The sequence below is a fragment of the Ascaphus truei genome, chromosome 15, assembly GCF_040206685.1.
Source record: "Ascaphus truei isolate aAscTru1 chromosome 15, aAscTru1.hap1, whole genome shotgun sequence".
Lineage (NCBI taxonomy): Eukaryota > Metazoa > Chordata > Amphibia > Anura > Ascaphidae > Ascaphus > Ascaphus truei.
In genome coordinates this window covers 16,927,313-16,951,994 of record NC_134497.1, presented here as the reverse complement: position 1 = coordinate 16,951,994, position 24,682 = coordinate 16,927,313, and the positions used below count along the sequence as shown (strand labels likewise).

At 46.6% G+C, this 24,682-nt stretch overlaps 1 protein-coding gene across 1 annotated transcript in view; it reads left to right on the top strand.

The window, feature by feature from the left end:
- Nucleotides 1–21,120, top strand: part of LOC142466615 (protein-glutamine gamma-glutamyltransferase 5-like) — a 30,084-nt gene extending 8,964 nt beyond the window's left edge. Inside the window, exons 10-13 of the mRNA XM_075571834.1 lie at nucleotides 564–854; nucleotides 15,381–15,541; nucleotides 19,525–19,661; nucleotides 20,650–21,120. Of these exons, the coding sequence (XP_075427949.1) occupies nucleotides 564–854; nucleotides 15,381–15,541; nucleotides 19,525–19,661; nucleotides 20,650–20,797 (737 nt within the window). The 3' untranslated portion in view covers nucleotides 20,798–21,120. The remainder of the gene's footprint in view (nucleotides 1–563; nucleotides 855–15,380; nucleotides 15,542–19,524; nucleotides 19,662–20,649) is intronic.
- Nucleotides 21,121–24,682: the final 3,562 nt, after the last annotated feature.

Below are 24,682 nucleotides of genomic sequence, written 5' to 3'. Positions count from 1 at the left end.
ATTTGGCATCGATACTTTGGTTTCGATATTTAAAGGTATCGATACTTCGAAGGCATTTTCAATGAAATTTTGCTGTTTTCTCTTATTTTGTGATTTTTTTTGTTTAGGTATTTTTTCAAGTGAAATATTGTAGGCCCTAAAAGGCTCGTAGGCCCGAGGCCCTGTGCCTAGTCGGCCTAATGTATAAAGCCACCCTGGTCAGAGGAACCTCTCAAAGACATGTTTCAACCTTGATGGGTCTTGTTAGTGTGAGGTTGGTTGTACTGGCTATATATATAGCTATATGGTGGAAGTTTCTTATCGCCTTTTTCAACCACCATAACTTCAAATAAATTCACACTCACCCACGTATATATATATATAAAATCAAAAACGAATAGACTATACCGTTCTGTGGCTAACGAAAGGCTTTTATTCTTGCGAGCTTTCGAGATACACATATTTATGTGTGTGTGTGTGTGTGTGTGTGTGTGTGTGTGTGTGTGTGTGTGTGTGTGTGTGTGTGACACGCAATGCTCTTCTGGTCTTGGATGGTTCTGTAAAATTTAGCTTTTGTTTCATAGGATCGTATCAGGAGAGGTCGATATTTGAAAAAGCGGCCAGCAAAATGAACACTGGGCACCCGAATACTTCTCGGGTACCAGAGGTATCTCGGGACTACGATGTCTTTCTGAACTTAGAAGACTCACCACTGGTTGGGAAGACCATCAACCTCTTGTTTCGGGTTTGCAATAAGACCTTCGAAGCCAAGACCTTTTCTGTGAATGCCAGTGCCCAGGTGATGCAGTACAACGGAACGCCGCTGGACCAGTTCTGGAAGGAGTCGTATGACATGCAAGTGAACGCCAACAGCGGTAAGAGAATTTACGGCTGTGCTCAAACACCATATCTTCCCATCTGTAGCTCCGCTGTGGGTGGTGACCCTGGTCAGATGTCTTGTGACATTACACCCTAAACTAGTTGTTCTACAGCTGGAGTTAGGCTTGTTAGGCAGGGGTGCTCAACTCCAGCCCTCCACCCCCCTCCCCCCCACAACAGGTCAGTGGTTATGGATATCTCAGCCAAAGACTGAGCCTCTGATTGAGCCACCTGTGCTGAAGCAGGGACTGATTGAGCCATCCGTGCTGAAGCAGGGACTGATTGAACCACCTGTGCTTAGTCTGGCCTGTTGGGAGGGGCTTGAAGACGGGAGTTGAGCACCCCTGTTGTAAGGGATGGATAAAACATGCACTATATGTGTATCTAGGAGGAACAATAGAGTGTACGCTCTCCGGATCAGCGCCCTCATTGCCTTCTGGATCTGTTTGCTCTTGTCTGTCCTTCTTTGACTGTCATTCAGTTTATGTCATCGATGTGACTGTACCCCAGGGCGTGCAGGGGGGAGGGGGGAGGGGTGCAACTTCAGTCATCCCTGCTTCATCACAGGTAGTTTAGTCGAAGACTAAGCAGGGATATCCTTAAAACCGTACCTGCTGGTGGTCCTTGCTGGCTGGAGTTGCCCACCCCTGCTCTGTTCCGCGCTTCGGAAATATGCTGGCGCTTTACAAATAAAGGATAATGATAATATGTAGAAACACCTAATCGGACCATTTACCTATCTGCTATAAAACCTGAGACCCTATTTGGTATTTGGCTTTATCATGTTGTCGATCCCAAGCATATTTGAATTCCCTTATTAAATTAACCCCTGCCACCTCTGTTGGGAAGTGCTTCCATGACTCCACCCCCCTTTAAGTAAAGAAGTACAGATGACGCGCGTGGCACCGATGGATTAACAGTGCCACGGACATTCACTTTCTGGTCTATACCGCCAGTGGCAATGTCTGATTATATCTGGACTTCATCACACTTCCCCTGAACCTCCCACCCTCCAGCGTCACAACATCAGCTCTTCTCTCTCTCGGAAATATGCTTCTTTCATGTATTTTGTTAATACACTTCATGTATGTGACAACAACCACCTCTATTGGGTAGTCTGGTTCATTGAGGGGGGGGGCAGTCTTGCTCATTTGGGGGGCAGTCTCACTCACTGAGGAACAGACTTGCAGATTTGGGGGGGGGGGTAGTATCTCCCATTCACATATGTAAATTGGAAGCTTTCCATGTCACCCGTGTATTATAGGGGCCTGAGACTCACATGGAACAAGATGTGTAGGAGGAACAGTGAGCAGTGAGTAATGAGCAGCCCAGACACCCGGGGCATATAATCCCATATATACAGAGAGGTGGATGGCTGGATGGATGGATAGATATACACAGGGCTTACCAAATACACTCACCCCCTCACCTGGGGCGAGTGCATCTTGCCCGCTGTCGAGTGTTACTGGCGGTGGGGTGCTGCGGCGTGGTGCGGCGTCTCCCGGCATTTTCCTATGTCTCTCCTACTACAGTGTCTCCCCCTTGCATGTCCGGTAAAAATGGCCATGCTGCATCAAATGATGCTGCGTTGTCATGACAGCGATACGCTATGTGACGTCATGACGCACACACGCCGGCTGAATAAACGCAACCTAAGCTGCACACACAGTATTAACCCTTTATTTATGTGACATTTTCTATCATATCCCCTCTCCCTTCTCCCCTCAAAGCTGCACATATTAACCCTTTATCTGTGTGACCGTTTCTAGCATATCCCCCTCCCCAGGAGCGTAGCTATACCCTGGGCAGCCCGTGCCCGGGTCCGTGCGATTGGGGGTTCGCTCCCCCCCCCGTAGAGACAGGTGGGAGGAGATGGTATGCGGCGGCAGGACCCAGGCATTTAAGGATAGCCTGTAGAAGAATCACTTGAGGCACAGCAGGACAGCATGGGAGGAGTGCCCTCTAGCGGTCAGACCCAGAACTTCCAGTGTCTGCTGCTAGTGCGTGCTCCTCATCTGGTGCTGTCCTGCTCTGGCTCTGCCTCAAGTGATTCTTCTATTGTACCTGCTAATTCTTTAAGCCGGGGGTCCGCCGCGGCAACCATCTCCCCGTGCCTGTCTCCAACCCGGTAGGCATGGAGAAGGAGGGGGAGGGGGGAGATCTGTGAGTGGAGATCTGAGGATGATGATGATTGGTGGGGGGGAGATCTGAGGATGATGATCTGGGGGGGGGAGATCTGAGGATGATATGATCTGGGGGGTAGATCTGAGGATGATGATGATATGAACTGGGGGGGATCTGAGGATGATGATAATCTGGGGGGAAGATTTGAGGATGATAATAATCTGGGGGGGTTGGACATCTGAAGATGACGATGATGATCGGGGTGGGGGAGATATGATTATGAAGGTTGGGGGGAGATCTGAGGGTGATGATGATGATCTGGGGTGGAGATCTGAGGATGATGATGATCTGGGGGAGATCTATGGATGATGATGATCTAGGTGGAGATATAATGATGATCAGGGGGAGATCTGAGGATGATAATGATCTGGGGAGAGATCTGAGGATGATGATCAGGGAGGAGATCTGAGGATGATGATTACCTGGGGGGAGATCTGAGGATGATAATCTTGGGGGGGGGGAGATCTGAGCATGATGATCTGAGGGGGGGGGGTGAGATCTGAGGATGATGATGATAATGATGATGATGGTGATGATGATGATGATGATGATGATGATGATGATGATGATCTGAGGTGGAGATCTGAGGATGATGAGGATCTGGGGGGTGGAGAAATCTGAGGATGGTGAAATCTGGGGGAGAGATATGAGGATGATGATGATCTGGGGGGAGATCTGAGGATGATGATGATCTGAGGATGATAATCTCAATGGGGGGGAGATCTGAGCATGATGATCTGGGGGGGTGAGATCTGAGGATGATGATGATGATGATGATGATGATGATGATGATGATGATGATGATGATGATGATGATGATGATGATGATGATGATGATGATGATGATCTGAGGTGGAGATCTGAGGATCTGGGGGGGGGGGAATCTGAGGATGGTGAAATCTGGGGGAGAGATATGAGGATGATAATAATCTGGGGGGGGGGAGAAATCTGAGGTTGGTGAAACCTGGGGGAGAGATATGAGGATGATGATGATCTGGGGGGGAGATCTAAGGATGATGATGATCTGCGGGAGAGATATGAGGATGATGATGATCTGGGGGGAGATCTGAGTATGATGATAATCTGGGGGGGTGGGAGAGATTATTAAAATCTGGGGGTTGGAGATCTGGGGATGATGATCTTGGGGGGGAGATCTGAGGATGATGATGATCTGGGGGGGAGATCTGAGGATGTTGATCTGGGGTATGTGATCTGAGGATGAAGATGATCTGGGAGGGATATGATGATTGGGGGAGATCTGAGGATTATGATGATCTGGGGGAGAGATCTGAGGATGATGACCTGGGGGAGAGACCTGAGGATAATTATCTTGGGGGGATGGAGATTTGAAAAAGATGATGAACTGGGGGGTGGGGGGGGCGACATCTGAGGATGATGATGATCTGGGGGGGGAGATTTGAGGATGATGATAATCTTGGTGTAGGAGATCTGAAGATGATGATCGGTGTGGGGGAGATATGATGAGGAAGGTTGGGGGGGAGATCTGAGGATGATGATGATCTAGGGGGAGAACTGAGGATGATGATGATCGGGGGGAGATCTGAGGATGATGATGATCGTGGGAGAGATGATTATAATCTGGGGGGAGATTTGGGGATGATGCTCTTGGGGGGAGATCTGAGTATGATGATGATCTGGGGGGTGAGAGAGATGATTATGATCTGGGGATGATGATCTTGGTGGGGGGGAGATCTGAGGATGATGATGATCTACAGGGGGAGATTTGAGGATGATGATGATGATGATCTGGAGGAGAGAGATATAAGGATGATGATCTGGGGGGATCTGAGGATGATGATGATCTGGGGGGGAGGAGATCTGAAGATGATGATCTGGGGGGGAAATCTGAGAATGATGATGATCTTGGGGGGGGATCTGAGGATGATGATGATCGGGGGGGGAGAGATCTGAGGATGTTGATCTGGGGTAGGTGATCTGAGGATAAAGATGATCTGGGAGTGATATGATGATGATTGGGGGAGATCTGAGGATTATGATGATCTGGGGGAGAGATCTGAGCATGATGACCTGGGGGAGAGATCTGAGGGTAATTATCTTGGCGGTATGGAGATTTGAGACAGATGATGAACTGGGGCGGGGGGGCGAGATTTGAGGATGATGATAATCTGGGGTTAGGAGATCTGAAGATGATCGGTGTGGGGGAGATATGATGATGAAGGTTGGGGGGAGATCTGAGGATGATGATGATATGGGGGGAGAACTAACGATGATGATGATCGGGGGGTGATCTGAGGATGATGATGATCGGGGGAGATCTGAGGATGATGAGGATCTGGGGGGAGATCTGAGGATGTTGATTATCTGGGGGAGATATGAGGATGATAATCTGTGGGTAGATCTGAGGATGATGATGATCTGGGGGGATGATATTTTAGAATGATGATGATCTGAGGGGGGAGATCTGAGGATGTTGATAATCTGGGGCAGGGGAGAAATCTGAGGATGATGATAACCTGGATGGGGAGATCTGAGGATGATGATCTGGGGGGTGTGAGAGATGATTATGATCTGGGGGGAGATTTGGGGATGATTCTCTTGGTGGAGGGAGATCTGAGGATGATGATGATAATGGGGGTTCTAAGGATGATGATGATCTGAGGGGGAGATCTGAGGGTGATGATCTGGATAGGGAGATCTGAGTATGATTATGATCTGGGGTGAGATTTGGGGATGATGCTCTTAGGGGAGAGATCTGAGTTTGATTATGAGGATCTGGGGGTGAGATAGATGATTATGATCTGGGGGAGATCTGGGGATGATCTTGGTGGGGGGAGATCTGAGGATGATGATGATCTACAGGGGGAGATCTGAGGATGATGATGATGATGATGATGATGATGATGATGATCTGGAGGAGAGAGATAAGGATGATTATCTGGGGGGATCTGAGGATGATGATGATCTGGGGGAGATCTGAGGATGATGATGATCTGGGGGGGAGATCTGAGGATGGTGATGATCAGGAGGGGGAGATCTGAGGATATGATGATCTGGAGGGTAGGTGATCTGAGGATGATGATCGGGGGAGATATGACGATGATTGGGGGAGATCTGAGGATTATGATTATGATTATCTGGGGGGAGATCTGAGGATGATGATGATCTGTGGGGAGATCTGAGGATGATGACCGGGGGTGAGGGGATCTGAGAAAGATGATGAACTGGAGGGGGGCAAGATCTGAGGAGGATGATGATGATGATGATCTGAGGGGGATGGGAGAAATGATTATGATCTGGGGGAGATCTGGGGATGATGATCTTGGGGGGGGAGATCTGAGGATGATGATGATATTTGAGGGGGGAGATCTAAGGATAATGATCTGGGGCAGGGGAGAAATATGAGGATGATGATGACCTGGATGGGGAGTTTTGAGGATGATGATGATGATCTTGGGGGGGAGATATGAGGATGATGATCAGGGGGGGGAGATCTTAGTATGATGATCTGGTGGGGTGGGAGAGATGATTAGGATCTGGTAATGATGATCTTGGTGGGGGGGAGATCTGAGGATGATGATGATCTGGGGGGTGGGAGAGATAAGGATGATGATCTGGGGGGGATCTGAGGATGATGATGATCTGGGGGGAGATCTGAGGATGATGATGATGATGATCTGGGGGGGGGGAGATCTGAGGATGATGATGATTGGGGGGAGATCTGAGGATATGATGATCTGGGGGTAGGTGATCTGAGGATGATGATGATCGGGGGGAGATATGTTGATGACTTGGGGAGATCTGAGGATTATGATGATCTGGGGGGAGATCTGAGGATGATAATCTGGTGGGGATCTGAGAAAGATGATGAACTGGGGGGGGGAGATCAGAGGATGATGATGATCTGGGGGGTAGAAATCTGAGGATGATGATGATCTGGGGGAGATCTGAGGATGATGATGACCAGGGGATAGATATGATGATGATCGGGAGGAAATCTGAGTATGATGATGATCTGGGGGGAGATCTGAGGATAATGATCTGGGGGGGATCTGAGTATGATGATGATCTGGGGGAGAGATCTGAGGATTATTATGATCTGGGGGGTGGGAGAGATACGGATGATGATCTGGGGGGGATCTGAGGATGATGATGATCTGGGGGAGATCTGAGGATGATGATGATCGGGGGGGAGATCTGAGGATATGATGATCTGGGGGTAGGTGATCTGAGGATGATGATGATCGGGGGGAGATATGTTGATGACTGGGGGAGATCTGAGGATTATGATGATCTGGGAGGAGATCTGAGGATGATAATCTGGTGGGGATCTGAGAACGATGATGAACTGGGGGGGATCAGAGGATGATGATGATGATCTGGGGGGTGAAAAAGATGATTATGATCTGGGGGGGAGTTCCGAGGATGATGATCGGGGGGTGGGGGAGATCTGAGGATGATGATGATCTGGGGGAGATCTGAGGATGATGATGACCAGGGGTAGATATGATGATGATCGGGAGGAAATCTGAGTATGATGATGATCTGGGGGGAGATCTGAGGATGATGATCTGGGGGGGGGGGGATCTGAGTATGATGATGATCTGGGGGAGAGATCTGAGGATTATTATGATCTTGGGGGAGATCTGAGGATGATGATTTGGGGGGAGGTCTGAGGATGATAATCTGCGGGGGAGATCTGAGGATGATGATGATCTGGGTAGGGGTGGGATCTGAGGATGATGATGATCTGAGGGGGGGGATATGACGATGATGATCTGAGGGGGAGAAATATGATGATGATGATGTCATGGGAGACCAGAACTTTTAACACCTTTAATCCCAGATCCATTGATTGAGCAAAGCGAGAGGTAAAATAAATTGTGGTTTATTTAGAACATGAAGATACACATCTTGATTTAAGAAATAATACGAATTAACACTTACTGGGATGGGGGAAAACGAAATAAAATATTCCCAGAACGAAATTCCCAGAAACAAAGTCTCTTGGCACCAATTCCCAGGAGCGGGGTTGGTGCACAAACAGAGCCGTGAAATTGTGTTTGGCTATTGGTGCCGCTCGCAACCACTTTTTCTCCGCCGAAGGTGCACCGTTCGTATTTCCGCTGAAGGATTGGTTCAGGATTCCCTAGTTCTTATAAACTATCGACTTAGGTTACGATGTGTTAAAGTTTAAAATCCTGCTTAGATGAATCTAAATCCCAATCGGCTGTACGGACTTTTAAAAGCACCAAAGTCCTATCTGTACACTCTGTGGCCAATCGCTGAGAGGATCAGAAAAAGGGGAAGGGGAAACACAAAATGAATGTGCCCCCTAAAAGAATTCACTAAACTGCACACCAACAAAGTGTAAAAGTTAACTTTTAATAGATTTACTTAAAACATATATTACCAAAGAGTTGTGTACTGTGAGTTTAAAAATATATTAAATCAACACTACCAAGCATCCGTGTCATCAAATATATGATTATGCTATCCCAGTTAACAACTTAATGTTGGTGGGATATAGAGGACAGGGGATGCTGTGAGTCAGGGTATTAACCCCTCTGGAGCAACTGTGAGACCAGATGGTAAGTGTGTATATATATGTATAAGTCAGCGACCGGTAGATTGAATATCCAGCTATCCTGCTATATTTGATATCACTACGCACTTCAATTAAAAATTAACAGTGTGTTAGAGTGCGAGTGCTTAAGTGATAGAGCTGGCACATGCAGTGATAATGATAGTAAATTCACAGCATAATGAAACTGCCAACCACACCAATATTAGGGTGAGTTCACAGTGGAGTACTGTGAAGACACCTCACATGGAGTGCAGGAAATGCAGGAACACTGACTGTGGAAATAAATAAATAACTGACTACTAGGGTCTACACAGATAGAACCAGGAGACTGCAGACACTACATTAAAACAGCTCCAAGTAGGAGACTGACAACATTGCACGTCCAACGCGCGTTTCCCTCCAGCAAAGGAGCTTCTTCAGGGATTAATTTACTGGGGGAGAGAGGGCTGAACCCTTTTATACCCTTGCAGTACCGTAATTGCAAAATCAATAGCTATCAGCTGTTGCACATGCGCACTGAGATCACGCCCAAACTGACTCAATAAACTGCTCAAATGCTACTAAAATGCAATCTCTGTGGGATCCTTAGCATTGTACCTTTATTTTGCTGTGTTTTCATGTTTTTCCGATCGTTTGCAGAGCTTCTAAGGCCATAAATCATTAGCGCCGCATATGATGTCTACTGCGCATGCGCGGGGACTTAGAAAATATTTCCATTTTGGCCCGTGCGCATTGCGCATGCGCTGGGACTTAGAAATAATTTCATTCAGTTCCGTGCATATTGCGCATGCGCGGGGACTTAGAAATTTTGGCGATATCTGCCCGTTCGTATTGCGCATGCGCGGGGACTTAGAAATTATTTCCATTTAGGCCCGTGCGTATTGCGCATGTGCGGGGACTTAGAAATTCTTGCGATTTCTGGCCGTTCATATTGCGCATGCGTGGGGACTTAGAAATTATTTATTGTTTCTGCCCAAAAATATTGCGCATGCGCAGTGACTCAGAAATTATACAATGTTACTACCAGTACTAGGGCAAAGGCATTCAATAGGCAGAAGTGGGCTGATGATCTCAAACAGCCACATTCCTGCTGATGGCAGATAAATAGAGTTCTGATAGGACAAATGCATCAGGTACTAACCATAGGAAGGGGATAGGGGTATACAGGACCTGTATTGCACATTTTATATAGAGTGATTGCACAAATAAAATTGTTAACAATCCCCCATAGATATATTATACTACACAATGTGTCAACGTACAATGCAGTGATGGATAAACTTATAAAACAATTCAAGAAGCATAAATGTATACATGCGCGATGTTTATTATCTATGCTCATTATATACAGCACATATACATCTTACACAAACACTAAACCCACTGCTGGGTTTAGAACTTTAGTATTATAGTCACTAGTCTAAATAATAATAATACTGTAATATATTTAATATTTCAATACCAGACGCTGGAAACTGTCATAGTGGACATTGAAAATGACATAGCTGGTCATGAGAGAGACCAATAGAATATATGTTCACAATGTGGAGGGACAGGAGGATATATTTGTCTGACCAAAAGACCCCCCAGTCAAATAAAGGGTGTGAAGGTAAACCCCTCATTGAGACCATTAGGGCTCCTGGTTTTTAACTTATAAATCCATTCTGCTTCGATACGAAGCAAGGATTGGTCAGTATTACCTCCTCTCATGGGACATTTCAGCTGATAAATGCCCATGAATTTAATTACATTAGTATCGCCGTTATGACATTGTGTGACATGTCTAGCAACCGATGTCTCTGTCGCTGAGAGGGAACCAAACTTCCCACCTATGGCAAGGTTGCCAGTACTTCATGGAACCGGGCAAAGGGGCTTCATGGTATGCCATGGACATGCGCAAACTTCGCACCTGTCCCACTTAGCATACCTAACCAAGCCCACTTCCCTGGCGACATCTTGTCTCCCTTCCCCAGACATCTGCTAGGGGAAAGCTGTTTACATCTCCCCCTCCCCACTTAGCACTTTAACATGTCAGTTCTTTGTTAACTCCAGACTTGGTCAGACGTTCTGGGACCATTCCCGCAGGATGCCTTAGAAGTCCAGGTTAAATTATGCATGACTCACATACAGGAATGTACTGCCATATACCCTTTGATCACTGTACATGTGAATCCAGTGTTTCCGCTGCTCCGCCTGCTTGAAAGAAAACTCCCTTGCTTTTATAATCTTAATACACTTTAAAGAGGGGGACTTTCATTCATAACTTTTAATAAAAGTTTATAAAAAGTAATATATAACTATTTAAATGATCCTCCCCAGCCACACACACAGCAAAATTCACAGTGCTAGGACGTTCCTAGCCAAAGTTAGCTTACCGCTTATGTGCTATGCCTGAGGCCTCTGGCATTTAAAACCTTTTTTTTTTTTCCTTTCTGCGGGGAAACACTGATACAATGTTCATTTCACTTGGGTACTGCTGTCGTCTGCTGATCTAGTGGGTGGCTGGAGGTGTGAGAATGATAATCTCAGTGGGGAGGTCTGAGGATGATGTTGATTTGAGGAAGGGGGGATCTGAGGATGATGATCTGGAGGGGAGATCTGAGGATAATGATGCTATGGGGGAGATATGATGATGATGATGATGATGATGATGATGATGATGATGATGATGATGATGATGATGATGATGATGATGATCTGGAGGGGGACATCTGAGGTTTATGATGAACTGGGGGGGAGATCTGAGGAAGGTGATCTGGGGGGAGATCTGAGGAGGATGAGGATGATCTGTGGTAGAGATCTGAGCATGAAGATGTGGGGGGAGATCTGAGGATGATGATGATCTGTGGGGGGGGAGATCTAAGGATGATGATGATCTGTGGGGGGGGAGATCTAAGGATGATGATGGGGGCGAGTGGGAGAGATGATGATGATGATTGATAATGATGATGATGATGACAATGATGATCTGGGGGGAGATCTGAGGCTGATGATCTGGGAGGGAAATCTGAGGATGATGATCTGGGGGCGAGATCTAAGGATGATGATGATCTGGGGGGGAGATCTGAGGATGATGATTTGGGGGGAGATCTGAGGATGATAATGATCTAGTGGGGGGCTTGAGTTGTGAGAATGATGATGATCTCAGAGGGGAGGTCTGAGGATGATGTTGATCTGGGGGGGGATCTGATGATGATGATGATGATGATGATGATGATGATGATGATGATGATGATGATGATGATGATGATCTGGGGGGAGATCTGAGGATGATGATGATCTGGGGGGAAATCTGAAGATCATGATATGGGGGCGAGATCTAAGGATTATGATGATCTGGGGGGGAGATCTGAGGATGATGATTTGGGGGGAGATCTGAGGATAATGATGACCTGGAGAGAGATATGATGATGATGATGATGATGATGATGATGATGATGATGATGATGATGATGATGATGATGATGATGATGATGATGATGATATTATCTGGGGGGGAGATCTGAGGATGATGATGATCGGGGGGGGAGATCTGAGGATAATGATGACCTGGGGAGAGATATGATGATGATGATGATGATGATGATGATGATGATGATGATGATGATGATGATGATGATGATGATGATGATGATGATATCTGGGGGGAGATCTGAGGATGATGATGATCGGGGGGGGAGATCTGAGGATAATGATGACCTGGGGAGAGATATGATGATGATGATGATGATGATGATGATGATGATGATGATGATGATGATGATGATGATGATGATGATGATGATGATGATATTATCTGGGGGGGAAATATGAGAATGATGATGATCTGGGGGAGATCTGAGGATGAGGATCATCTAAGGGAGAGATCTGAGGATGAGGATCATCTAAGGGAGAGATCTGAGGATGATGATGATCTGGAGGGGGAGATCTGAGGAGGAAAATGATCTGGGGGGTGGGAGAACTGAGGATGATGATGATGATATGATCTGGGGGGAGATCTGAGCATGAAGATATGGGGGGGAGATCAGAAGATGATGATAAGCTAGGGGAAGAAATGAGGATGATAATCTGGGGGGTGAGATCTGAGGATGATGATCTGTGGGGGGGAGATCTGAGGTTGATGATTGGGGCGGGTGGGAGAGATGATGATAATGATGATGGTGATGATAATGATGATGATCTGGAGGGGTACATCTGAGGTTTATGATGAACTGGGGGGAGATCTGAGGATGGTGATCTGGGGGGGGGAGATCTGAGGAGGAGGATGATCTGGGGGGGGGGGGGGTGTTAGGTCTGAGAATGATTATGATCCAGGTTGGGAGATATGAGGCTGATGATCTGTGGGGGTGGGGGGTGGGGGGAGAGGAGGATGATGATGATCTGGGGCGGAGATCTGAGGATAATGATCTGGGGGCGGAGATCTGAGGATAATGATCTGGGGGTGGAGATCTAATGATGATGATGATGATGATGATGATGATGATGATGATGATGATGATCTGGGGGGGAGATCTGAGAAGGATGATGATGATCTGGGAGGGAGATTTTAGGATGATATGATCTGGAGGGAGATCTGATGATGATGATCTGGGGGAGGTCTGAGGATAAGGATGATGATGATCTGGGGTAGAGATCTGATGATGATGATGATGATGATGATGATGATGATGATGATGATGATGATGATGATGATGATGATGATGATCTGGGTGGAGATCTGAGGATGATAATCTGGGGGCAGGAGATCTGAGGTTGATGATTATCTGGGGGGGAGATCTGAGGATGTTAATCTGGGTGGGAGATCTGAGGAAGAAGATGATCTGGGGTGGAGATCTGAGAATGATGATGATCTTGGGGGAGATCTGAGGATGATAATCTGGGGCAGGCAATCTGAGGAGGAGGATGATCTTTGGGGGAGATCTGAGGATGATGATCTGTGGGGGGAGATCTGAGGATGATGATCGGGGGTGAGATGAGGATTTAGATGATCTGTGAGGAGATCTGAGGATGATGATAATCTGGGGGGGTCTGAGGATGATGATGATGATGATGATGATGATGATGATGATGATGATGATGATGATGATGATGATGATGATGATATGATCTGGGGGGATATATTTTAGGATGCCCATTCATTGTCTTTGTGGCAATCCATGCCCATATTGGGGCATGGTTTCCCACCGTGACAATCAATGAGTATGGGGTGTGGGGGTACTTGCCTGGGCAGGGTGGTTAGGCATCCCCGGTGGGTAGCGGGGGAGGGGGGGTTACTTAATTACTATAGCGATTACTAACCACTAAGGTGATTAAGGGGTTAGTGGCCAGTAGTTCGTTTTTTACTGTAATGTTGCTGCCCATGGAGGACGAGGAGGAAGATGAGGGTGGCCTTCATCCTGGCAGGGGTAAGGGCTAGCCTCTAAAACAATGACAAGGTTAAGGTACAGTAGCTGGTTTATTGGGGGTACAGGGGGTGGGTGAATGGGAGTACTTGGGCCAGGGTGGGTGGTTAGGCCTACCAGGAGGTTGCGGGAGGAGTATACACCTTCATTACCTTAGAGGTTCTACTGACACCCTGCCGCGAGGCCTAAACACCAACCCTGGGGCAACTACAAGCTCCAGCCACCCCCTATACTAACAACAAATCAGTGCCTGCTATTTAACCCTTTTATTACCTCAGCGGTTAGCTGCTAAGGTAATGAAACTGGCTGCAATTGGCTGAAACTGGCTGCAATTTTATTTTTATTGCACAGGATTGATACCGCAGGCCGACGGGGCACCTGGAGACCAACGGGGACCACCGGAGACCTGCGGCGACTCCTCTGGGACCTGCCGGTCTCCGGTTGTCACCGCGGGCCTCCAGTATCAATCCTAAGCAGTAAAAAGAAACTCCTTTTATGCATCTTGCAATTCCTTTAGCTGGCGAGGAAAGATTGCAAGTTTGTATAGTACTATATGCATATCACAGTTTAGTGAATAGTGGTTACTGGCAAAGAAAATTCAATTTCGGAAATTTTTTGTCTTACCACATGGCTTGTTTTTGCTAGTGTTACAGTACTATAAAAAGCCGTTTTTGTGCGATATTTCCCTGTTATCGGAGCTCTGAGAATAGCAACACAGGCAATATCGCACTATAAAGGCATTTATAGTGCTATAAGTCACTTATCTTGTAGCCCGCGGCGCATTTCCAAATTCGCCGCCGTAGGCACTTTCCTGTGCCGACCGCCTCCTTACTGCCGCCCTGCTTCCCCTTCAGAATCCAGCCTCAAATAATGCCGCGGACGTCACCAACGTTACCATGGTAACGCGACATCACTACGTAATTTGACGTCGCAACCTCACGGTTGCAACGAGATGCCACGTGACGTCGTTTGTGACGTCCACGGCGTCATTTGAGGCTCGATTCTGAAGGAGAAGCAGGGTCGGCAGAAAGGAGGTGGCCGGCACAGGTCAGTAAGTCCCTTCCCATTAGGTCCGATAGGCCAGCATGCGCAGTAAATACAAATGGGGGCAGAAATTTTTGCCGCCCAAAATGTAGCCGCCTTAGGCCCGGTCCTTAACGGACCTAATGAGAAATCTAACACTGCTTGTAGCTATTAATTCAAGTTCACCCATTTTATCTGTCAGGCTCCTTGCATTAGCAAGCATGCATTTAAGTTTTTTTTTCTTTCAGTTTTTACTATTATCTTATTCTGTACATACAGTAGTATCTTATCTTATACACAGTATCTTTCTTGTCTGTGCGGGTCTCAGTGTCTCTCTTCTCTTCCAGCTACAGACAAAAGCTTTCAGATTAACTCCTACGAGTACCACCGATACGTGAGGTCCGGCAACAACATCCGTGTCACGGCGCTGGCCACAGATATGAAGAGCAAGAAGATTAAGTTTGCCGCTAAAAACATCATCTTTTGTGCTCCCACCATAGATATCGAAGTAAGTGTCGCCTGCATCCTATACTAGGCTCCAGGATGTCACTGGGGCAGTAAGGATTGCCTGACCAAGTTCATCTGTCCATTTTCTCTGACTCAGCCATGCTCCTCCTCTTACAGCGGGGGGGGGGGGCTCGACTCCAGTCCTCAAGACCCCTCCCATGGGCTCTAGAATCTGAGGGTCTAAATAATGTTTTCACCGGTGACTAGAGACCATTTGAACAAACAGCAGCGGAAGTATTTAATACCATGTAACAGCAGGTTCTTTGAGCATTAGAGATTAATTATGTATTTGAATATGTCCTGTATGTATTTCTCCCGTCCAACAGCTGTGTGGCACTGTTGATTCACACAGATAAAACAATTAGTGTAGACGGCAGAACCTGCTTTACAGGTGCACCCAGCTTGTTATTTTAACAATTATGAGTCTCCAGCATTCTGTCTCACCTCCCACCTAGAGATGGGCGGAACAGTTCAAATCCGTTTCCCGGAGTTCCACAGATTATTTTGACCCACTTCGCCCCCTCCCCTCCACCCTCTCCTCCTCTCCCCCTCCCCTGTGGTACGCAAACATACTAACACAAAGACTGTGGTACCCAATCACACTAACACAAACACTGTGGTACCCAATCACACTAACACAAACACTGTGGTACCCAATCACACTAACACAAAGACTGTGGTACCCAATCACACTAACACAAAGACTGTGGTACCCAATCACACTAACACAAACACTGTGGTACCCAATCACACTAACACAAAGACTGTGGTACCTACACATACTAACACAAAGACTGTGGTACCCACACACACTAACACAAAGACTGTGGTACCCACACACACTAACACAAAGACTGTGGTACCCAATCACACTAACACAAAGACTGTGGTACCCAATCACACTAACACAAAGACTGTGGTACCCAATCACACTAACACAAAGACTGTGGTACCCAATCACACTAACACAAACACTGTGGTACCCAATCACACTAACACAAACACTGTGGTACCCAATCACACTAACACAAAGACTGTGGTACCTACACATACTAACACAAAGACTGTGGTACCCACACACACTAACACAAAGATTGTGGTACCCACACACACTAACACAAAGACTGTGGTACCCACACATACTAACACAAAGACTGTGGTACCCAATCACACTAACACAAAGACTGTGGTACCCAATCACATTAACACAAAGACTGTGGTACCCAATCACACTAACACAAAGACTGTGGTACCCAAACATACTAACAAAGACTGTGGTACCCAAACATACTAACACAAAGACTGTGGTACCCAATCACACTAACACAAACACTGTGGTACCCAATCACACTAACACAAAGACTGTGGTACCTACACATACTAACACAAAGACTGTGGTACCCACACACACTAACACAAAGACTGTGGTACCCACACACACTAACACAAAGACTGTGGTACCCACACATACTAACACAAAGACTGTGGTACCCAATCACACTAACACAAAGACTGTGGTACCCAATCACATTAACACAAAGACTGTGGTACCCAATCACACTAACACAAAGACTGTGGTACCCAATCACACTAACACAAAGACTTTGGTACCCACACATACTAACACAAAGACTGTGGTACCCAAACATACTAACACAAAGACTGTGGTACCCAATCACACTAACACAAAGACTGTGGTACCCAATCACACTAACACAAAGACTGTGGTACCCACACATACTAACACAAAGACTGTGGTACCCAAACATACTAACACAAAGACTGTGGTACCCAATCACACTAACACAAAGACTGTGGTACCCACACATACTAACACAAAGACTGTGGTACCCAATCACACTAACACAAAGACTGTGGTACCCACACATACTAACACAAAGACTGTGGTACCCAAACATACTAACACAAAGACTGTGGTACCCAATCACACTAACACAAAGACTGTGGTACCCAATCACACTAACACAAAGACTGTGGTACACACACATACTAACACAAAGACTGTGGTACCCAAACACACTTACACAAAGACTGTGGTACCCAATCACACTAACACAAAGACTGTGGTACCCACACATACTAACACAAAGACTGTGGTACCCAATCACACTAACACAAAGACTGTGGTACCCACACATACTAACACAAAGACTGTGGTACCCAAACATACTAACACAAAGACTGTGGTACCCACACATACTAACACAAAGACTGTGGTACCCACACACACTAACACAAAGACTGTGATACCCACACATACTAACACAAAGACTGTGGTACCCAATCACACTAACACAAAGACTGTGGTACCCAATCACACTAACACAAAGACTGTGGTACCCAATCACACTAACACAAAGACTGTGGTACCCACACATACTAACACAAAGACTGTGGTACCCAAACATACTAACACAAAGACTGTGGTACCCAAACACACTAACACAAAGACTGTGGTACCCAAACACACTAACACAAAGACTGTGGTACCCAAACATACTAACAAAGACTGTGGTACCCAAACATACTAACACAAAGACTGTGGTACCCAATCACACTAACACAAAGACTGTGGTACCCAATCACACTAACACAAAGACTGTGGTACCCAATCACACTAACACAAAGACTGTGGTACCCACACATACTAACACAAAGACTGTGGTACCCACACACACTAACACAAAGACTGTGGTACCCACACATACTAACACAAAGACTGTGGTATCCAAACATACTAACACAAAGACTGTGGTACCCAATCACACTAACACAAAGACTGTGGTACCCAATCACACTAACACAAAGACTGTGGTACCCAATCACACTAACACAAAGACTGTGGTACCCAATCACACTAACACAAAGACTGTGGTACCCAATCACACTAACACAAAGACTGTGGTACCCAAACATACTAACACAAAGACTGTGGTACCCAAACACACTAACACAAAGACTGTGGTACCCAAACACACTAACACAAAGACTGTGGTACCCAAACATACTAACAAAGACTGTGGTACCCAAACATACTAACACAAAGACTGTGGTACCCAATCACACTAACACAAAGACTGTGGTACCCAATCACACTAACACAAAGACTGTGGTACCCAATCACACTAACACAAAGACTGTGGTACCCACACATACTAACACAAATACTGTGGTACCCAATCACACTAACACAAAGACTGTGGTACCCAATCACACTAACACAAAGACTGTGGTACCCAATCACACTAACACAAAGACTGTGGTACCCAATCACACTAACACAAAGACTGTGGTACCCAATCACACTAACACAAAGACTGTGGTACCCACACACACTAACACAAAGACTGTGGTACCCAAACATACTAACACAAAGACTGTGGTACCCACACACACTTACACAAAGACTGTGGTACCCAATCACACTAACACAAAACTGTGGTACCCACACATACTAACACAAAGACTGTGGTACCCAATCACACTAACACAAAGACTGTGGTACCCACACACACTAACACAAAGACTGTGGTACCCAAACATACTAACACAAAGACTGTGGTACCCACACACACTAACACAAAGACTGTGGTACCCAAACATACTAACACAAACACTGTGGTACTCACACACACTAACACAAAGACTGTGGTACCCAATCACACTAACACAAAGACTGTGGTGCCCAAACATACTAACACAAAGACTGTGGTACCCAAACATACTAACAAAGACTGTGGTACCCAAACATACTAACATAAAGACTGTGGTACCCAAACATACTAACACAAAGACTGTGGTACCCAAACTTACTAACACAAAGACTGTGGTACCCACACATACTAACACAAAGACTGTGGTACCCAAACACACTAACACAAAGACTGTGGTACCCAAACATACTAACACAAAGACTGTGGTACCCAAACATTACAATTTCTGTTGTGGTTTATTTCATGCCAGGTTGGTTGTACCCCGGTACTGAACGAGCGCCTGAGTGTGGCTCTGTCCATCTCAAACCCATTCAATGACATTCTCAGTAGCTGTGTGATGACTGCAGAAGGCACAGGGTTGTTTCCAGATGGACCAGTCACTGTATAGTGAGTATGGGCTCGTCTTTGGGAGGTCGGTGTATGGTGTAATATGGCAAGGCATGATGTCAACTGGGGCTTCCGCTCTCTAGTATAAGCTGAACAGAAAGGATAACTGAAGATTCCAATTCGACGTTTGGTCCCTAAGTACAGTAAATTGTTTAAGCAAATATACATTCTGTGGACTAGAGCCAAATAATCTCAGCATGACAAAAATAAACATTTTTATTACAATTAGCGCTAGTAGAGACGCTGGTAGGGGTGCTGTAGGGGTGCTGGTAGGGGTGCTGGTAAGAGCACTGGTAGGGGCTTTTGTAGGGGCGGTGGTAGGGGAGCTGCTAGGGACCCTGGTAGGAGCACTGGTAGGGACTGTGGTAGGGGCGCTGATAGGGACACTGGTAGGGGTGCTGGAAAGGGCGCTGCTAGGGACCCGGGTAGAAGCACTGGTAGGGTCACTGGTAGGGGTGCTGGGAGTGTTTGGCTGTAACCAGTGAATAATTTGGAGCAGAGCGCATGTAGGTTTCCTAATACCCTGCCGTATAGGTATCTTCATTGAGTCTCTGACCCTTCTTCCTGTATCTTCCCCTCTTCTCCCCTCCATGCTGCCTCTGCTCTCACTTATCTCCCCTCCATACTGTATCTGCTCTCCCTCTTCTCCCCTCAATGCTGCCTCTGCTCACTCTTATCTCCCCTCCATGCTGCCTCTGCTCTCTCTTATCTCCCCTTCATGCTGTATCTGCTCTCCCTCTTCTCCCCTCCATGCTGCCTCTGCTCACTCTTATCTCACCTTCATGCTGCATCTGCTCCCCCTCTTCACCCTTCCATGCTGCCTCTGCTCCCTCTTATATCCCCTCCCTGCTGTATCTGATCCCCTCTGCCCTCCCTCCGCCCCCCAACCCTTCCTCTTGCCCTCCCCTTCCCTTTTCCCCTCCCCCTCCCTCTTCTCTCCTGTACCCGTGTCTCACACGTACATCATCCTCTTGTTCTCCCACCCCAGCATGGACCAGATTTTCCCTCACCGTTCCGGCTACGTGAAGATCTTCTGCATGCCCTATAAGTCTGGGGAACGGCAGCTGGAAGTGAATTTCTCCTGTGATAAGATCAAGCATGTGAAGGGTAGTAAAACCATCCACGTTCCCCAGTGACCCACGTCTGAACAATATCCGGGACTTTCCTGAATCTGTGGGACCACGCAGCAACACACGCCAGAAATCCCCCGGAATAAACTCACACACCAACCTGATTATCTGCTCCCGGCAAACTCCACTTTTTAACTAATTATATTGTGTTTCTTGTGCATTTTTTAAGTTTTAACCAAATGTGGAAAAAAAAAAAAGAATATATATATATACATATTGGAGTAATATAGTTTTTCATGCTGAAATATATTCCAAGGGATATGTGCAATGTGTCATTATTAGCAATGTACCATTATATATCAACGCTAGTAATAAAGCTAGAAACAGTTCACGTGGTGTCGTGTGTGTGCGCTCAAGCTCTGGGCGTGTTGGTTTACATGTTTACAGGCTGTTCAAGGTCTGTACGGTGCATGCTCAACTCTACACCGGCAGAGGATTGGCGTGTCTGTCATACATGTAACATTTGTCGGCCTGTTATGTATAATGTGAGGATTATCCAGTGTGTCGCGCAGTGCGTGTGACTGTCCTCGGGCCGCTATGGGTTTGTTTGATACATGCTCCCGCGGTGACATTTCCCCAGGAATGGGCCGCCACAAAGTGTGATTAAACCCCATACTTACGGCAGCGATTACCCTGGATAATACTTTCAGCTCCTTACTGATGTCACCGTGTTTGGTGTTTATCAGTGTTCATTTTCTCCTGGCTTAAGGGAGTGTCGCAAATCCTGTCTTGTCAGAGACTTCCTCCTGGGCTATAAAAGAATAACAACGCTTGACTTAGAGTCACCTGAAATCAATGAAATAAGCTGAGTACAGAAAAAAAGGAGGACATCCCCAGTACAGGTAGTCCTCGTTATTCAACATTTCACTTTACAACGAATGGCATATCCAACGCTTTACAATGCAACCCAAATGGCCGTTTTTTCGATGCCGGAATGCATTATCTGACACCTGAATGCGTTATCCAACAACCACCGCCACTGATTATTGTGGGGCTCAGTTTACAACGGTTCCACTTTTGCTACTTCCAGAACGGATTCCGTTGGATAACCGAGGACTGCCTGTACTCACAATGGGAAACCAGTGAAGCTCAAGGCACTGTCGAGGTTCCACCACTGTAGGGAGCTCATTACGTTTTTCCGTGGAGGGAAACCTCACAATGCGGCCCAACAGGCTATAAGTGAAGGAGGGAGTGACGTGGATTTTAAAGAAGTAATCTCGCACCCCCGCCACGATCAGGAGGGACAGAAGGTCTGGTGACATCTTTGTAAACCAAAGTTGGATTCATGACGACATCTGGGAACACAACTCCATTGGTATACATCGGTGGTGGGTAACTCCAGTCCTCAAGGGCCACCAACAAGTCAAGTTTTCAGGATATCGCTAATATCTGGCCGGTTGGTGGCCCTTGAGGACTGGAGTTGGCCACTTCATTGACAATCAATGGCTGAGCCACTGATTGAGCCACCTGTGCTGAAGCAGGAATATCCTGAAAACCTGACCTGTTGGTGGCCCTTGAGGACTGGAGTTTCCCACCCCTGGTATATACTGTGACAATTTGCCGTAGTTCAACTCATAGGAGGTCACAAGTGTCCATGTTAAAAGCATTGGTTGCGGTATACCAAGCCGTGTCATTATAATCCTGCTCGTACCTGTGTCAGACATACACCTGACATACACCTGTAGAAACTTGTTCCATTAGTCATTTGTTTTCTGCAACTTGGACTCTGGAGTTTTTTGACGCAGTATAATGGGATTCAGAGTTTGATAAATATAGGATTTGGAATGGATTTGGTTACTAGTCCCTAACCCCTTGTGTAACCCCTTCCCGAAGCACAAACTGACACAAAGACACAAACGGTGCAAAGTACCTTTCCTGTCATTAACTATGAGATATAATTACATGTGGCTGGCTTAATACACAGACCCTTTTAGTAGGATTGTCAGTGCGCTTGCGGTGCTGTCCAACACGTTTCACTAATTGCAGTGCATCATAAAGCTTTATAGACAAATACAAACACGACACATTGTCTATGTGTGCTGTGGCACTGATTGGAATGGCATTGCCCTCAATATCTGACTGGCACCCTCTCTCTCCACCTTTAAGACCCGTCTTAAAACACACCTGTGTAATGAAGCATATGGGCAGCTCCGCTGGCTGATACTATACATCTCAGATGCACCGACCCTGGCCCCTTGCAGATACACTTACCTCCCTCCTACTGTCTCTGTAAGTTCCCACTACTTGCCATGTAGACTGTAAGCTCTTTGGGGCAGGGACTCATTTCCCTAATGTTACTTTTATGCCAGAAGCGCTTATTCCCATTATGTGTTATATTATTATATCACATGTATTACTGCTGTGACGCGCTGTGTACATGGATGGCGCTGCAGTATATGAATAATGATTTACATACATTGCATACATTGTGCACATCAAGCCAGCCCATGTGCTTGTGCAGGGGGCCTCATGGTAAATGGGCCTGCCTCTGCCTCCCTCCCCCATTACTCTCCCTCTCCTTTGTGTTAGGTGTCAGGGTGCTGGCAATGAACGGGTTCAAGTTGGGACAGGCAGCCTAGGGGGCGAGTATTTATAACAGCTGTTTCAGAGGGGCCTCTTACCCATGGCCCCTCCAGAGTCCCTACAATCCCTCCCCTTTGTGCGTTTCCACGCCCTAATGTCTGTTTTTCTCCGCGTGGTGTTTATTATAAAAGAAAGTCATTGTTATAATGTGCTGGTCACTGGCACAGCGGTTTAAATGGCCCGGCCTACCAGGCTGAGGTTCCCGAGTAGCAAAGAAGTTGGTGGTAAGAGTACGCCCTCTGTTGGGGCAGGTTGGCGAGTCTGGGTATGGTAGCAGTAGGGGTCGTGGCTACGCCATTGGGCTCTGCCTGGCGGGCAGCCTGGCACGAGACAGTAAGGAATTGATTACTTTTAAGTTAATCATTGTAATAAAGCTCTGGCTTTGTTCTTCCGAAAGATAACAAGTGCCCAGCGTCTTTATTGTTGGGGAGGGGGGACGAGGGCGGATTTTAGCTGGGTAATGTCTGCAAACCAGCTCAATCTCTGTAATTACAAGCTGCTGATGACTCAGGAGCATCCGTTTCAGCACTTATAAAACAGAATAACACAGACGCTTATTTCAGGGATTGCAGCCCCTACCTGAGCGTGCCCCATTATTAGAGGAAATTAACTTCACATTAAGGAACAGGTAGTAATTTCCTTCCACTTTTCTGCCCACTCCCTCTCCTTCACCGGCCTTCATTTGATGAAAGTACTTTCACACACCCACCATTAATCCCATCTGAGCAGTTTGTAATTGGAATACGTTGTGCTATTGGTACAAATTGAGGCAGGCCCTGTGTTAACAATGGGACAAGAGGTTAAATGCAATGGTCTATGAGAGGAAGGAGGCAGAGGGCTCTGAAGAGTCCACAAGAGGAGGGGGAAGTCACACATTATCTACCCAACGCAACAGGAGCAGCTCGTGAAATGAACAAGAAGAAACTGAACCCCAATGGATTGCTTGGGACCAGAAATCTCAGGCGTTTATGTCAGTTCGGGGGGGGGGGGGTGTGAGGGGGTCGGACGTTTTTGTGTGAGAACTAGGTAAAGACGAGAACAAAGCGTGGACACCAATCTCCAGAGAAGAGCGGCCGTGGAAGAGAACAGAGTTTCTCCGGGAACATGTGAGTTCTGCTTTAGGCTGAGAAAGAGAGAAGAGCTACAACTGGAGGTCGTTTCCTGCCGGAGGAGGAGGGTGGGAGGCTCAGGGGAAATACGAGGAATTACTTCTTTTCTGAAAGGGCGGTGGATTCGTGGAATAAGGTTCCATCAGAGGTGGCCGTGGCTAATACAGCAACATAATTCAACCACGCTTGGGGTAGACAT